Source organism: Myotis daubentonii, chromosome X (assembly GCF_963259705.1).
Source record: "Myotis daubentonii chromosome X, mMyoDau2.1, whole genome shotgun sequence".
NCBI lineage: Eukaryota > Metazoa > Chordata > Mammalia > Chiroptera > Vespertilionidae > Myotis > Myotis daubentonii.
In genome coordinates, this window is record NC_081861.1 from 107,600,069 (window position 1) to 107,616,884 (window position 16,816).

General features: G+C 40.0%; 1 protein-coding gene across 4 annotated transcripts in view; it reads left to right on the forward strand.

The window, feature by feature from the left end:
• The window catches only part of APOOL (apolipoprotein O like), a 104,450-nt gene that overhangs the window by 24,472 nt on the left and 63,162 nt on the right, over nt 1-16,816 (forward strand). Inside the window, exon 1 of one of the 4 annotated variants that reach the window (XM_059679113.1) lies at nt 3,942-4,025. The exons of the other annotated variants lie outside the window; for them this stretch is intronic. Within the exon in view, the coding sequence (XP_059535096.1) occupies nt 3,960-4,025 (66 nt within the window). The 5' untranslated portion in view covers nt 3,942-3,959. Of the gene's footprint in view, nt 1-3,941; nt 4,026-16,816 lie in introns of those variants that run through there. 4 annotated transcript variants of the gene reach the window in all.

Sequence of the window (16,816 nt, forward strand, 5' to 3'; positions counted from 1 at the left end):
CGGGGCCGCTGCAGCTGTGGGTCCCCGCTGCCCAGGCCGGACGCCTCAGCCAGAGGCTTCCTGCAGGGGCAGGGGCGGAGCCCGCACGATCGCGGCACCCCCCGCTGCCACTGCAGGTCCCCGCTGCCCGGGCCGGACGCCTAGGCCAGAGGCGTAAGGCCTGGGCAAGGGGCCGATCCTGCAATTGGAGGGTGATGGGGGTCAACGCCTGAGGGCTTCCCAGTATGTGAGAGGGGGCAGGCTGGGCTGAGGGACACTCCCGCCCCCACACACACACCCAGTGCACGAATTTCGTGCACTGGGCCCCTAGTCTACACTAATAAAAGACAAAGATGCTAATTGACCATACCTTTGCTATGCCTAAGCCACGCCCACCAGCCAATCAGAGCAACTATATGCAAATTAACCCAACCAAGATGGCAGCCGGCAGCCATGGAGCTGAAGCAAGCTGGAGGCTTGGTTACCTCAGTGATGGAGGAAGCCAAGTTTCCCACCAGCCCTGGTCTGCTGTGGCCTCCTCAAGAGGCAATAAAGTTTCAATTATAGAATCTAAATAAATCTCAGATACCTGCTTCCAGCCAGCCTCTACTGGGAGCTTTGGGTGACTGGGGGCTGTGGCCAGCCTGGCTGAGGGACTGATGGCTGTTTGCAGGCTGGCCAAGCCCCCCAGTGGGGACCCTCACCACATGGGGGTGTGGCCAGCCTGGGTGAGGGTCTGAGGGCTGTTTTCAGGCTGTCCACACCCCCTTCATGGTTGGGGTCCCTACTGGGGTGCCTCGCCAGCCTAGGTGAGGGGCTGATGGCCGTTTTTAGGCTGGCCATGTCCCCCTGCGACCCAAGCTACCAGTGTCTCCTTTTTTCCATTTTTTTTTCAGTGCCTCCTTGAGCGGAGGCCAGGGTGGGCTGGAAGCAGGTATCTGGGATTTATTTATCTTCTATAATTGAAACTTTGTAGCCTTGAGTGGAGCCTATGACCGGCCAGGGCAGGCGGGAAGCTTGGCTTCCTCCATCGCCGGGGGCAACCCAAGCCTCCTGCTCGCTCCAGCTCTGTGGCCACTGCCATCTTAATTGGGTTAATTTGTACTCGCTCCTGATTGGCTGGTGGGTGTAGTGGAGTGGCGGAGTGATGGAGTGATGGTTAATTTGCATGTTTTTCTTTTATTAGTGTATATGGGGATTTCTCCTGCTCTTTCATTTGGAACATCTTTCTTTGTCTCCCCATTTCTGTATTATTTCTGTGTATTATGTAGATGTATGTTTCCCATTCTTGTTTTGCTAGCCTTATGTGTAGGTGTTTTATGGGGCTCAGTAGCACATGCTCTAGTATCATCCAAGCAAGGTTCTCTGGGAATGTCCTTTGTGTAGTTTATGTGAACCCTCCTGTGTAGTTTAGTCTTGATTGCTGTTGGCCCATTCATGAATGGGGTTGACATTCAGGCCAGCTGACTGTTAGGATCAACCCCAATCACAGTGTTCGAGTTGCTGTTTGATTACTGACCACAAAAACTGGAATTTGCCCCAGCTGGCTCTGGTGCCTGTCAAGATCTTCTTTGGATATGTCATTAGTGGAGCTTATTGGGTCCTGCTCCTATGTGGTCTGAACACCCATACCCAGGGTGTGTTTGTTGCTGGACCTCCTGTGAGGGACTCAGGTGTAGGTCAATGTCATACATTGCCTGTGATTAGTCCTGGGTTGCCTTTTGGAGCTACAAAGTGATTCATAGTTTTTGGCTGCCTCTTCTGGGCCTGGTTGTGCATGGAAGGGGCCAAGGTGTACACAGTGATTGGTTTCATCCAACACTGAGCCCAGGGGAAGGTCAGCAAAAGTCCCAAGGCACTCTAAGTTCCACTTCTGCCTGCCTTTGCCCGCCAGCTCCCTGTTAGGTTTAGGCCCTGAATGAGCCTCTGGATGTATGCCAATTGTATGAGGTGGGTTCTCAGTGAGTCACCAGGTAGGGGCGATTTGTGTTCACCATAATGACACAGGTTCAAACTTGGTGCCTGTGCTGGACCTGAGTCCTCTCTACAAAAGTCCCAGGGTAAACCAAAGCCAGCTATAACTTCCAGCGTCTTAGGGAGTTGTTAGGGTGTTGCCAGCAAAATTCATCAACTCCAGACAGACTAAAATTTGGCCATGTGAAGGGAAATATCTGCACAGGAGCAGTGGTGCTGGTTAGGTATGTGAGGGGGAAATGTCCCTATCCTAAACCCACACAACTCAGTCTGTCCTCGATTCTGGCAGAACCTCCTTGAGAGCCTTTGCTAGGTAGGGCTGGGCCTTGGGATTTGAGAGGGTGGGGCTAGTGAATCTATTGGGGTGGGTGATGCCAGTCAGGCTTGCAAGAAGTAGAGGCAATGACTCCTGCCTGGAGTCACACTACTCAGTTTATGATACCCCCTGAGTCCTTCTGGATCTCTACACCAGGGGCCCAGGTAGCTGACTGTTCCGAGGTGCATGAATTCAGCAGGGTTTGGTTATTGGGAGTTGTGAGGCTGAGACTATTGCACATTCCCAGGCTGATGCCATATGGAAGGAAGTGGTCAATCCAAGAAAGATGGCATCTGTGGTGTGGAAGAGGGACTCAGCACAGGGACTCTGTTGGCTGTCTCTCCACCTCTCTCCCCAAAGTCCCAAAGTCACAAAACCGAGTCTCTCCTCACAGGAATCTAGTCCACTCTGCCCTTTCTGTCCTGGAGCCCACGGTGAGTTGCTACAAATGAAAATGTATGCATTGGCCTATTAAGAGGGCACCTGGATTTCTAGCTTCTGTACAGAAAAAGAAACCATCAACCAAATGAAATGCTAATCCACTATAATAGGAGATCATATTTGCTGGTACATCTAATAACAGGTTAATTTCCAAAATACATATATGAAGGACTTATACTACTCAACACCAAAAAGATAAACAAACCAATTAAAAAATTGGCAAAAGATCTGAATAGACACTTATTTCAAGGAGACATACAGATGGTCAAGAGACATATTAAAAAATACTCAAACATCACTAATCATCAGAGAGATGCTAATTAAAACCACAGTGAGGTATCACCTCACACCTCTATCATCAACAAATCAACAAATAAGTGCTGGTGAGGATGTGGAGAAAAAAGAACCCTTGTGCACTGCTGGTGAGAATGCAGACTGCTGCAGCCACCGTGGAAAACAGTAGTTTCCTCAAATAATTACAAATGGAACTGCCTTTTGACCTAGTGGATCTCACTTCTGGGAATATAACTGAAGAAATCTGCAATACTACTTCGAAAGACTATATGTACCTCTATATTTATAGCAGTACAATTTACAATAGCTAAGTTCTGGAAACAACCCAAGTGCCCATCAGTAGATGAATGGATTAAAAGCTGTGGTACATTTACAAAGTTGAATGTTAAAATAAGAAAAGGAAATCTTACCTTTTGTATCTGCATGGACCTGGAGATTATTATGCTACATGAAATAAGCCAGTCAGAGAAAGACAAATACCATATGGTGTACTTATATATGGAATCTAATGAACAAAATAAACTGAGGAACAAAATAGAAACAGAGGTATGGATTAAGCAAAAATATATGTATATATAACACATTGACACAGACAAAAATGTGGTGATAGCCTGAGGGAAAGGTGTGGGAGCTAGGTGTAGGGGGGCAGAGGAGGGCTTGGGGACAGAAAGAGGCTTTGATAGGGGTGATGGGTGCATGATGCAGTGTGCAGATGATATTTTCTTGAGTTGTACACTTGAAACCAATGTCATCCCAATATATTCAATTTAATAATTTTTTAAAAATGTTCTGCTCACTGAGAAGTTTTTTCTTAAAAATATATGATTCTGATCATATAATCAACAGTATTATTTTAGTATAAAGTAATTATTTGTTGGTGATTTCCCTTCTGGTTTTTTAATATATTTTTATTGATTTCAGAGAGGAAGGGAGAGGGAGAGAAACAGAAACATCAATGATGAGAATCATTGATCTGCTGCCTCCTGCACGCCCCCTACTGAGGATTGAGTCTGCAACTTGGGTATGTGCCCTTGACCAGAATCGAGCCTGGGACCCTTAAGTCCGCAGGCCGAGGCTCTATCCACTGAGCCAAAACAGCTAAGGCCCTTCTGGTTTTTAGAGAAATACAATGTTAATAGCTTATCTGTAGTAAATTATACACTTGGAAATTATCACTAAACTTTAGAATCATGCATTGTCAAAATTAGAAGGAAGTTTGGACATTTTGTAGTGCAGCCTTCTTTCACAAATGGACAATCTAATTCATAATGAAAGCGAATTTACGTGTAAAATTTAACATAGTGAGATATGAGCAGAGCCCAGACTAGAACTCTGCTTTACCAATTTACAGTCTGTTGTTTTTTCCACTATATCACTATTTCCTCTCAGGTCTTCACACTGAACAGATCAAAGGACACTGCTGCATGCAAAGTTCTATTAAGCTGCTAATGGCTGTCCTGAATTTTGATGACTAATCTCAATTTGTCACAGCTCATTAGGTGCTGGAAATAGACTCACAAGCTGTTGAGGCAAGTATTTGAAAGCAATTTACACTTTCAATATTGTGAGCACAATTGAATTTTCTTACAGATTTCATTTTGAAGGTCTCTCAGATTGTTTGCATGGATTACTTGTTGCATAGCTACTAGTATATTCTAATATGCCAGCATCTACTGAGGCTTGTACCTACCCCACAAGTGTTAAAATATGCTCTTTGAGTGAAATGGAGAAAGCATAGTCATTTTTAAAATCTATATTGGCCAAAGATCAAATATGTAGGTTGGAATGCTCTGAGGCCAAGATAGAATGAAAGGCAGTGTTTTACTGCATCAAGTGCAACTCTTCTAGCCTGCCACAACATTTACTGCACCGTTAGCCTGACATTCAAAAATGCACTGGTGGTGCTTCAAAGGTAAAAAATACACAGCCATAAACTTATGAATTTCCTAGGCCCATGCCATGTAACTGATCTGATCTCATCAACATGTAATTATTGTTCCCCTGTTCCCAAGAAGTAACAGTGTGCTTGTGGAGAAAATACTATCATTGACTAGCTGCAATTGCAATAGGAAGCTAAGAATAAGTGTCATGTAGTAGTGGGAATTAGATTACCTGTATAGATTGAAGATAGATTATGGAGAACCTGGAAAATACAAAATGGTTTTAAATAGTGTGCTAGGAAAGAGGGTACCAATTTATTTACTTGCAGGGTGGTAATCTAACAAAAGAAGTATTTTGGTTGACGGTGTTAATTATAGTTGGTTGGAATTAGATGAGAATGGAGTGGTGGCCATTGGCTATGACGATGATGATGATGATGATGATGATGATGATGATGATGATGATAGTTAATATATATGAACCATTTTTCTGTGCTCATTCCTGTGAGATAAGTAATATTACATCTATATAGATTGATACCGAATCAAATAATTTGCCCTAAGTTGCACCACTAGTAAGTAGTATAGCTAGAATTTATAACTAGGTCTAACTCTGAAGTCTATTCTCTTTCCACTACTTTACCAAACAGATGGTAAGGTCCTAGTCTAGGTTGGTGGACCCTAAAGCACTCTGTAACTACCTGTATTATAACACTCATCACTGTAGGCAATTTTTGTATTATACATCTGTCTCCTCTACTAGAATGTGATTCTTTGAGGACATGAATCATATCTTAATCATCCTTGTAACCCAGCACTTAATATAATTGTACAGTAGGAACCTGATTGTTAACTGAATGAAAGAATAGATAGCAAGGAGAAAACAAGAGATATAAACAATAAAATATTTCACTTTTGCACTTGAGAGTAGAGTAGCAGTAGAATATTGGTTGGTAATACTATAGTGCTTCCTTCTGTTCTTGCCTTTGCCAGTATTCTTAGTAAACTATCTTCATATCAATGGAAAAATACTGTTAAAAGATTATAATGTGATATATCATAAGTTTAACAGGAGTCTTTTTTAAGATTTTTATTATGGAAAATTTCAAACATTAATAAAAGTACAGAGAACAATGTCATATATTTTAATATAGCACAATATTATGTAATATGTAAAATATAATATATATATACACATATGTGCATGTGTATATATATATAAGTTTAAGTGACCTTTAGACTGAAGGACCAGAACGACTGGACGACTGGCCAGTAGCTATGACATTCACTGACCCAGACCTTGCTGCTGGGGCCCTGACAGCCCCGAATCTGGTTCACCTGCACCCCGAACCCAGACAGGAGGGAGGAGGGAGCCTGATTCCTCTGAGAATCGGCCATTGTTTAGCTTGCTGCTGGGGACATGATAGCCCCAAATCTGGTTCACCTGCACCCGGACCCAGACAGGAGGGAGTCCAATTCCTCGCAGAATCAGCTGTGCCTTAGTTTGCTGCTGGGGCCCTGACAGGCCCGAATCTGGTTCACCTGCACCCCAGACCCAGACAGGAGAGAGAAGGAAGCCTGATTCCTTGTGGAATCTGCGATTGGTTAGCTTGCTGCTGGGGCCAACCTTCTGCAGTCCCTCCCCCTGGCAGGCCAGCCCCCCGATTGGCCCCAATCGCCGGCCAGGCCGAGGGACCCCACCTGTGCACAAATTCATGCACCGGGCCTCTAGTAATATAATATATGCCTATAACTCAGCTTCAATCATTTTCTAGTTTAGGCCTATCTTGTTTCATCTCTACCCAATATCTGTATTATTTGAAGCAAATTCCAGGTATATTTCATCTGTAAAAATATCAGTTTATATCTTTTAAAAAACTGGAACTCCTGAGAAAATATTATTACATACGGAGTATAAATTATCAATAAGTCATTAATATCATGTATCTAGTCAATGTTAAAATATCACTGATGTGTTATAATTTTTTAAAGTTCATTTTAAAAATTCTGGATCCAAATAGTATCCATACATTGCAGTTTATTGATTTTAAGTCTCTTAAGTCTCTCTCCATCGCTCTTTATTTATTGAAGAAATCAGGTCATGTCATTTGCCCTATAGACTTTCCAAATTCTTGAATTTTCTTATTGAATTCGCATGGTGCCATTTGACGATTTTCTCTGTGTTTTATACATTTTTTTATCATGATAATATAAGATAATCAACTGGTAAGGTTGATTAAATACCAGCATGTTTAAATATCTTATTCTACAATATACATGCAGCATTTTAATAGTAAAATGCCTACACTGCCACCAATAATACAATTATTGAAAAGTTTTAAGTTTTCATTGTTGTTTTTGCTATTTTTTTTTATCCTTTGTGTATAGCCTATTAGGGATGGACAGTCAACTAGTTGTCTGTAAATCCACTTTGAATTGTTCCTGTCTCCACATTGATCATTGTCTCCACATGGTTTGTTTTCCTTTTATTTTTAGGGCTTACCTTTTAAAATTATAATTTTGTTCTATACTTAACACAGGACTCTTGATTTAATAAAATAATTTTGCTACATGGTGTTACATCTCTAAAGCAAAACTAATTATTAGGACTATTTATAGATTAGTATACAATAAATATATTCTCATTATTACAAAACAGTGAACAAAAATTCTTATAGATGAGAACGTTACATTTCAATTCTGTTAGTAAAGAAGGGAAAACTCATATGTTTATGTTCCCAAGTGAAGCTGAAAAAGTTAATGCCATGTCTTTTTGTTTACCTCTCATACTATGAACAAGTGTCCATTTAGTAGTCTGTAATGCTATCTTTTTCACTTTTTGTGTGTGTGAGGTACTATTTTTAAATCTTTATTGTTTAAAGTATTACTTATGTTCCCCTTTCCCCCCATTGACCTCTCCCACTCTGCCCCGGCGCCCCAACCCCAGGCCTTCACCACACTATTGTCTGTGTCCATGGGTTATGCATATACGCATATGATTCATTGGTTGATCTCTTCCTCCCTCCCACCCCCTCCCCTGCCTTCCCTTGGAGGTCTGACAGTATGTTGTATGCTTCTGTGTCTCTGGGTCTATTTTTGTTCATCAGTTTATGTTGTTCATTAGAATTGACATATGAGTGATATCATGTGATATTCATCTTTCTCAGACTAGCTTATTTTGCTAAGCATAATGCTCTCCAGGTCCAACCATGTTGTTGCAAATAGTGAGTTATTTCTTTTTAACAACTCAGTAGGATTTCATTGTATAGATGTACCACAGGTTTTTAATCCACTTGTCTGCTGATGGGCACTCAGGCTGTTTCCAAATCTTAGCTATTGTAAATTGTGCTGCTATGAACATAAGGGTGCATATATTCTTTCTGATTGGTATTTCTGGTTTCTTGGGATATATTCCTAGAAGTGGAATTACTGGGTCAAATGGGAGTTCCATTTTTAGTTTTTTGAGGAAATTCCATACTGTTTTCCACAGTGGCTGCACCAGTGTGCACTTCCACTAGCAGTGCACAAGCGTTCCTTTTTCTACAAATCCTCACCACACGTGTTGTTTCTTGATTTGTTGATGATAGCCATTTTGACAGGTGTGAGAAAATACCTCATTGTCATTTTGATTTGTATTTCTGGGATGATTAGTGTCTTTGGGCATGTTTTCATATGTCTCTCGGCCTTTTGTATGTCCTCTTTCGAAAGGGGTCTATTTAGGTCCTTTGTCCATTTTTGATTGGGTTGTTTATCTTTCTTTTGTTAAGTTGTATGAGTTCCCTATAAATTTTAGAGATTAAACCCTTATTGGATATAACATTGACAAATATGTTCCCCCCTGCAGTGGGCTCTCTTATTGTTGATGGTTTCTTTTGCTGTGTAGAAGCTTTTTATTTTAATGTAGTCCCATTTTTTTATTGTCTCCTTAGCTTCCATTGTCCTAGGACCTGTATTGGTAAAGATATTGCTATGAATATTTTGCTTCCTATGGAGTCTTCTAAGATTTTTATGGTTTCCTGTCTTACATTTAAGTCCTTTATTCATTTTGAATTTATTTTTGTGAATGGTTTGAGTTAGTGATCTAGTTTCATTTTTTTTGCATGTATCTATCCAATTTTTCCAACACCATTTATAAAGAGACTGTTTTAACTCCATTGTATGCTCTTGCCTTCTTTGGCAAATATTAATTGAGCATAATGGCTTGGGTCGATTTCTGGGTTCTTTGTTCTTTTCCATTGGTCTATATATCTGTTCTTGTGCCAGTACCAGGCATTTTTGAGAACAGTGGCTTTGTAATACAACTTGATATCTGGTATTGTTATGGCCTTCACTTTAGGGTCTGTTTTGTCAGATATAAGTATTTCTACCCCAGCTTTTTTTTTCATTTCCATTTGCCTAAAAAAAAAAATTTCCCATTCCTTCACTATCAGTCTGTGTGAGTCCTGTGTCCTGAGGTGGATCTCTTGTAGACAGCAAATATATGGGTCATGTTTTCTTATCCATTCAACTACCCTGTGTCTTTTGTTTAGAGCATTTAGTCCATTTATATTTAAGGTTATTATGGATAGGTACTTGTTTCTAGCCATTTTTATTCTCTATGCCTGTGTTCCCTTTTCCCTATTTTTTCTTTTTATGGCAATCCTTTTAGCATTTCTTGCTTTGCTTGCTTGGTGGTAATAAATTCTCTTATTCATTTTTGTCTGTGAAGCTCCCGATTTCCCCTTCAATTATACCTTTCTGGGTATAGTATTCTTAGATTCAGTCACTTGCTTTGTATCACTTTGTATATTTCATTTCATTCCCTTCTGGCCTGATGTGTTTCTGTTGAGAAATCATTTGATAATCTAATGGGAGATCCCTTGTAGGTAACTTTCTGTCTTTCTCTCGCAGTCTTTAAGATTCTTACTTTGTTGTTGATGTTTGCGAATGTAATTATGATGTGACTTGGTGTGGGTTTTTTTGGGTTCATCTTGTTTGGGACTCTGTGTGCTTCTTGGACTTGTGACTTTTTTCTTCCCCAAATCAGGGGAGTTTTCTGTTGTATTTCTTCAATCAGGTTTTGTATTCCTTGCTCAGCTTCCTCTCCTTCTAGCACCCTATAATGCAGATGTTGTTTCGTTTCTTGTTGTCCCAAAGCTCCCTTAAGCTCTGCTCCTGCTTTTTAAGTTATTTTTTTTCAGTTACTGCTCTGCTTGGGTTTGTTTTTCTACCTTGTGTTCTAGCTTGCCTATGCGGTCCTCAGATTTTTCTAGTCTACTATTGAAGCCTTCCATTGTGTTCTTTATTGTACCTATGTCATTCTTTATTTCCTCCTGATTCCTTTTAATGTCAGTGAAATTCTCATTCAGCTCCTTCTAATTCTCATTGAGTTGTGCGTTTTTGTCATCCAGAAGTTTGAGCATCCTTATAACCATTACTCTGAATTCTTTCTCTGACAAATTACTTGCCTCCATTTCATTTAATTCCTTTTTCTGGTGATTTCACTTTTTCTTTCCTTTGGGGATTGTTTCTTTGTTTCCCCATTTTTGCTCTAACGTTTTAATTGTTTCTATGTCTGAGATCCAACTGCTTTGCTACCTCAGTTCTTTTGGGGGTGGTGCTATGTAGTTGGTGATTTTTGGGACCCAGTGGTGCAGTCTCTCAGATCTCCTGAGCTTGGTATTCTAGTGGAGCCTCCTACTTGAGCTATTTGGGTTCCCCTGATATAGTTGGGTCTTGAATGTTAGTTTCTCATTCATGGAAGAAGTCTTATCACTGGTTGTCTGATGGTGTGATTCACCCCCAGCCTCTTTATGCAAGCTATTGTGGATGTGCTCATGGATCTGGCTCTTGTGAAAGGGTTGCTTGAGTTCTCACTGGTGTGTGTTCATTGTCAGATCCCGGAGTCCACAGCCTGGGGGGAAGGGGTCTTGGGGCCTGAGGATCAGGTCATGTGACTCTGGCCAGTGTTGTGTGACTGTTCCTGGGGTAGCGACACTCTGCAAGTCACTGCGAGGGTTCCGGACTCCATGACAGTGGGAGGGCAGCTCTCTCGTAGTCTGTGGATGAGGCAGTTAGACTCTGGCCAGGGTAATTTCACTCTGAGAATCCCTCAGGGATCCAGGAGCCAGCAGCTGGGGATGCGGGAATCTCGGAGTCTATGGCTGAAACAGTGCGACCTTATCCAGGGAGGCGAGGCGTTAGTAGCTCACTGAGGTGTCCACAAGCTGGCATCCCAGGAGGGGGAAGTCTCAGTTTCTCCTGAGGGAGCCATGCACCCTTAGTTGGAGAGGCATGTGCCCAGCAGCAGCTCACGGAGGGTCCCAGAAGTCGCCTGCCAGGGCAGTGGGCTTGTGGTGCCCACATGCTAGAGCGGGGTGACTGCTGTGTCTAGAAGCCAGCAGCTGGGGAGGGGCAAGTCACGATTTCTGCTGAGGGAACCATGCACCCTTGGAGGTGGACATACTGGGGTCTGCAGGTCAGCGGGTGAGGCAGCATCACTTTGACTAGAGTGGCTGCAGGATCCCAGGCAGTGTCCAAGGCCAGTCTTGGTGGTGGTGAGGCTGGGTTCCTAGTGGGGGCTGCTCTCCCCTTCAAGATGTCATGGGCTCCTTGCCCAAGCCCCTCAGCCCAGGGAGTGCCCACAACAGTGGAAAGTGGCTCCCCCTTCAGGAGAGTCTGGTTTGTCAGCCCTGATACTCCTGCAGGATCTAACTGTCCCTCACTCACATGCACACACCACACACACCCCTTTCACTCCCTCACTCATTCACACCCTCTTCCTCACTGCCGCCCTGCCAGCCTCCATCTTTCTGTGAGGTTTTTATTTTTATTACCCCCAATCTGATGCTTTTAAAATATCTGATTTGATTTTAGGGGTTGGCATTTTTTTTCTCTCTTAGAGGCCAGGTAGCATAAATATATTAGGCTTTGCAGAACACAGAAGGTCACATATTCTTCTTTATGTGTTTATTTTTGTTTTTGCAAGTAAGTAAATATTTTTTAAAGTTCTAGTTCAGAGTCCAGACTAGATTTAACCCAGAGCTGTAGTTTACCAATCCCTATTATAAATGTTTTAGTGTGGTATATAATCAGCTGCCTCACTTTGGATAGTGATGCCTTCTTCATAAGTAATAACTGGTGTTTTGAAAAGGCCTGAGTGAGCCAAAGTGCCTGCTTTCTTTCCATCAAAACCTTGGCCTTCTTTTAAGAGACACTAAGTATATATTTCACTGTGATTATGATTCTCACTAGGGCCTGATTAACATGAAATACATGTGAGAATAAAAATGGAGAGTAAACAGCGACTTAACAAATTTATCCAGCAATGAAAAGGAATGGAAGCTCTTTTCACATATTTAACCCCCAGGATAATAATAAAAAGGAAGGCATTTCCCCCTTTTTTCAGATATATTACTTGAGACTCTAAGATAGCACTGTCCAGTAGAAATTTCTTTAGTAGTTGAATTATTGTATATCTATACTCTGCAATATGCTGTAGAGCACTTGAAATGGGGCTAGTGTGACTGACTAAAGAACTAAGTTTTAAAACTTTATTCATTTTCATTAATTGGAATTTAAATAACCGCATGTACCAAGTATTTACCATATTGAGCAGCATAACTCTAAAAGATTAAGTAAATTGCCCAGATTTAGACCATATATTTCACAATTGCAAATTAAAACCAGGTCTGCACAACTTCTAAACTCACGTTTTTTCCATTATGCCACACTGCCTCATCAGTAAAAGTCAAGGTATCTTGGCCACTGTGAATAATTCTGCAGTGACCATAGAGATAAATATACCTTTATGAATATATGTTTTAAAATTTTCAGGTAGATACTCAGAAGAGGGATTGTTGGGGCATACAGTATCTCTTTTCTTAATTTGTTAAGGAACCTCTATATTGTTTTTCATAGTGGCTGTACCAGTTTATATTCCCACCAGCAGTGAATGAGGGTTCCTTTTTCTCCACAATCTCGCCACACTTGATATTACTTGTCTTGTTGATAATGGCCACTCTAACAAGTGTGAGGTGGTATCTCATTGTAGTTTTGATTTTCATTTCCCTAATACAGTGGTTCTCAACCTTGGCTGCACATTAAAATCACCTGGGAATCTTTTTAAAATCCTGATTTCTGGGCCTCATCCTCTGGAAATTCTGTTTCTTTGTTACTAATGTTGTGGCCCCACCCCATAACAAAGAAACAGAATTTCCATAGGATGAGGCCCAGAAATCAGGTTGAGAACCACTGCCCTAATAGCTAGCAAAGTTGAGCCTCTTTTCATGTATCTGTTGGCCATTTGTATGTCTTCTTGGGAGAGATGTCTCTTCAGTTCCTCTGCCCATTTTTAAGTTGGATTATTTGTTTGTTTGGTGCTGAGTTGTATGAGTTCTTTATATATTTTGGATATTAACCCATTGTCAGAGCTGTAGTTTGCAAATAACTTCTCTCATTTGGTCGGTTGCCTTTTTGTTTTGTTGGTTTCTTTTGCTGTGCAGACTTTTTTAGTTTGATATACTCCCATTCATTTATTTTTGCCTTTACTTCCCTTGCCTTTGGGGTCAAATTATAAAATCCTCTTTAAGATCAAGGTCCACAGTTTAGGACCTATGTTTTTCTCTGTGTAATTTATACTTTCAGGTCTTATATTTAGGTCTTTGATACGTTTTTAAGTTAATTTTTATACATGGGGACAAATTGTAATCTACTTTCATTCTTTGCATATGGCTTTCCAATTTCCCTAGCACCATTTATTTATTTTTTAAGTAGCTTTATATTGATTTTGATTTTAGAGAGGGAGGCAGGAGAGAGAGAGAGAGAGAGAGAGAGAGAGAGAGAGAGAGAGAGAGAGAGAGAGAGAGAAGAAGAAGAAGAAGAAGAAGAAGAAGAAGAAGAAGAAGAAGAAGAAGAAGAAGGAGAAATGAGAGAGAAACATCGATCAGTTCCCTCCTGCATGCAACCCTGGTTGGGGACTGAACCCCCAACCTGGGCATGTGCTTTGACCAGGAATCGAATTGGCAACCTTTTGGTGCATGGAATGGCCCTCAACCAACTGAGCCACACTGTCCAGGGCCCCAGCACAGTTTTTTTAAAATGTCTTTATTGTTGAAAGTATTACAGATGTCCCTTTTTTCCCCCATTAACACCCTCTCCCCACTCCCCCAGGCTTTCATAGCACTATTGGTGTGTGTCCATGGGTTATGCATACAAGTTCTTTGGTTAATCTCTTCCCGACCCTCCCCCCTCTTCCCTCTGAGATTCATCACTCTGTTTCATGCTTCCATGTCTCTGGATCTATTTTGTTCATCAGTTTATTTTGTTCATTAGATTCTACATATAAGTGAGATCATGTGATACTTATCTTTCTCTGATAAGCTTATTTCTCTTAGCATAATAATCTCCAGGTCCCTCCATGCTGTCTCAACTGATAAGGGATCCTTATTTTTTATAGTTGCATAGTATTCCGTTGTGTAATTATACCATGCTGTTTTGATTACTGTTGCTCTGTAGTATATTTTGAAGTCAGGTAGTGTGATTCCTCCAGCTTATTTCTTTTTACTCAGCATTGTTTTGGCCACTCGGGGTCTTTTGTGGTTCCACACAAATCTGATGTATTTTTGTTTTGTTCTATTTATTGAAAAAAATATCATTGGGATTTTAATGAAGATTGGTTTAAATGTTAATTTGGCCATTTTAGTTATGATAATTCTTCTAGTCCATGAACACGGAATATCTTTCCATTTTATTGTGTCTTTTTCAATCTCTTTTAATAATGCCTTTTATTTTTCAGTATGTAGGTCCTTTACATCTTTTGCTAAGTTTATTCCTCAGTATTTTATTCTTTTTGTTGCAATTGCAAAAGGAATTTTTTTCATTTCTTTTTATGACATTTTATTTTTAGTATATAGGAATGTAGTGGATCTTTGTACATTGGTTTTCTATACTACTACTTTACTGTATTTGTTTATTGGTTCTAATATTTTTAGTGGAGTGTTTAGGGTTTTCTATATAAAGAATTACATCATCTGCAAAGAGTGACAATTTTACTTCTTCATTCCCTATTTGGATACCTGTTATTTCTTTCTCTTGCTTGATTGCTCTTGCTCGGATTTCTAACACTATGTTGAATAAGAGTGGTACGAGTGGGCATCCTTTTCTTGTTCCTGATCTTAGACTAAAAGCTTTTAGTTGTCACCATTGAGTATGATGTTAGCTGAAGGTTTGTCACAGATGTCCTTTATTATGTTGAGATACTTTTCTTTTGTACACTTTTGGTTGGGTGTTTTAATCATAAATGGATGGTGTATCTTATCACATGCTTTTTCTGCATCTGTTGATAACATCATATGATTTTTATCTTTTGTTTTGTTCATGTGAAATCCATTGATAGATTTGCATATGTTGAACCATCCTTTTGCCCTTGGAATGAACCCTACTTGATAGTGATGTATCATTTTTTTAATTTTATTCCATTTTAATTGTATTCAATTTGCTAGTATGTTGTTTAGGATTTTTGCATTTGCATTTATCAGAGATATGACTCTGTAGTGGTTTTTTGTTTGTTTGTTTTTGTGGTTTTTTTTAGTGTGTTATCCTTGCCAGGTTTTGGTATTGGGGATATGTTGGCCTCATAAAATGTGTTAGGAAATATTGCTTCTTTAATTTATGAAACAGTTTGAGAAAGGTACAAAATCTTCTTTGAATGGTTGGTAGATTTCACTAGTGAAGCATATGGTTGTGGACTTTTACTTTTGGGGAAGTTTTTGATGGTTCTTTCAATTTCCTCACCATTGATCTTTCTATTTAGATTTTCCAGTTCTTCCTGTCTCAGGATAGGAATGTTATGTAAATAACCACTGTGTCCTTCCATAGATGATTGGATAAAGAAGTGGAACATATATACAATGGAATACTACTCAGCCATAAGAAAATATGAAATACTACCATTTGCAACAACAAGGATGGATCTTAAGAATATCATGCTTAGTGAAATAAGTCAGACACAAAAAGTTAAGAATGAAATTATTTTACTCAGATGGGATAATTGAAAGCAACAAATAAACAAGCAAACAAAAACTCATTGACACAGATAACAGTATGCTGTTACCAGTGGGAAGTGGTTTTGAGAGATAATAAAGGGTAAAAGAGTTCAAATATATGGTGACTGAAGATTTGACTTTGGAAGTAGATCACACAATACAATATACAGATGATGTATCATAGAGTTGTACATTTGAAACCTATATAATTTTTGGAACCAATGTCACCCCAGTAATTTTTATTTTAAAAAAATAATAAAAAATGTATATGAGAAAAAAAAAAAAACAGTCAGGGTGAATGAACCCTGTCCACATGAGTAGAAAATGTAGCAAAGATACCTAGGCATTTTTAAGCTATATTATCTTTTTAGCCTACAGTTTAATCAATCCAGACTCTGGACCACTAGATCATAATTACCAAGTAGTACCTATGAGTTTTTTATAGTTTACATTTATTATTAGTACATTATGCAAAGTAAGATGATTATACTCTGAGAACATTAGCGTGTTGAAAAATTTTCAGGTATTAGTATATGTCAAAAGTGTTTTTTTAAATATATTTTATTGATTTTTTACAGAGAGAGAGAGGGATAGAGAGTTAGAAACATCAATGAGAGAGAAACATCGATCAGCTGCCTCCTGCACACTCCCTACTGGGGATGTGCCCGCAACCAAGGTACATGCCCTTGACCGGAATCGAACCTGGGACCCTTGAGTCCACAGGCCGACGCTCTATCCACTGAGCCAGTTAGGGCAAAAGTGTTTTTATTATATCTAAAGAGTAAGGTCTAATCAGGTGTTTTAGAAATAGTTTATAAATGTTATAAGAATTGACATTGTTCAGATAATCATTTCAGGGCTTTATTACCTAAATTTCCCAAGTACCAGGGAGAGCATTATTGCTGGCA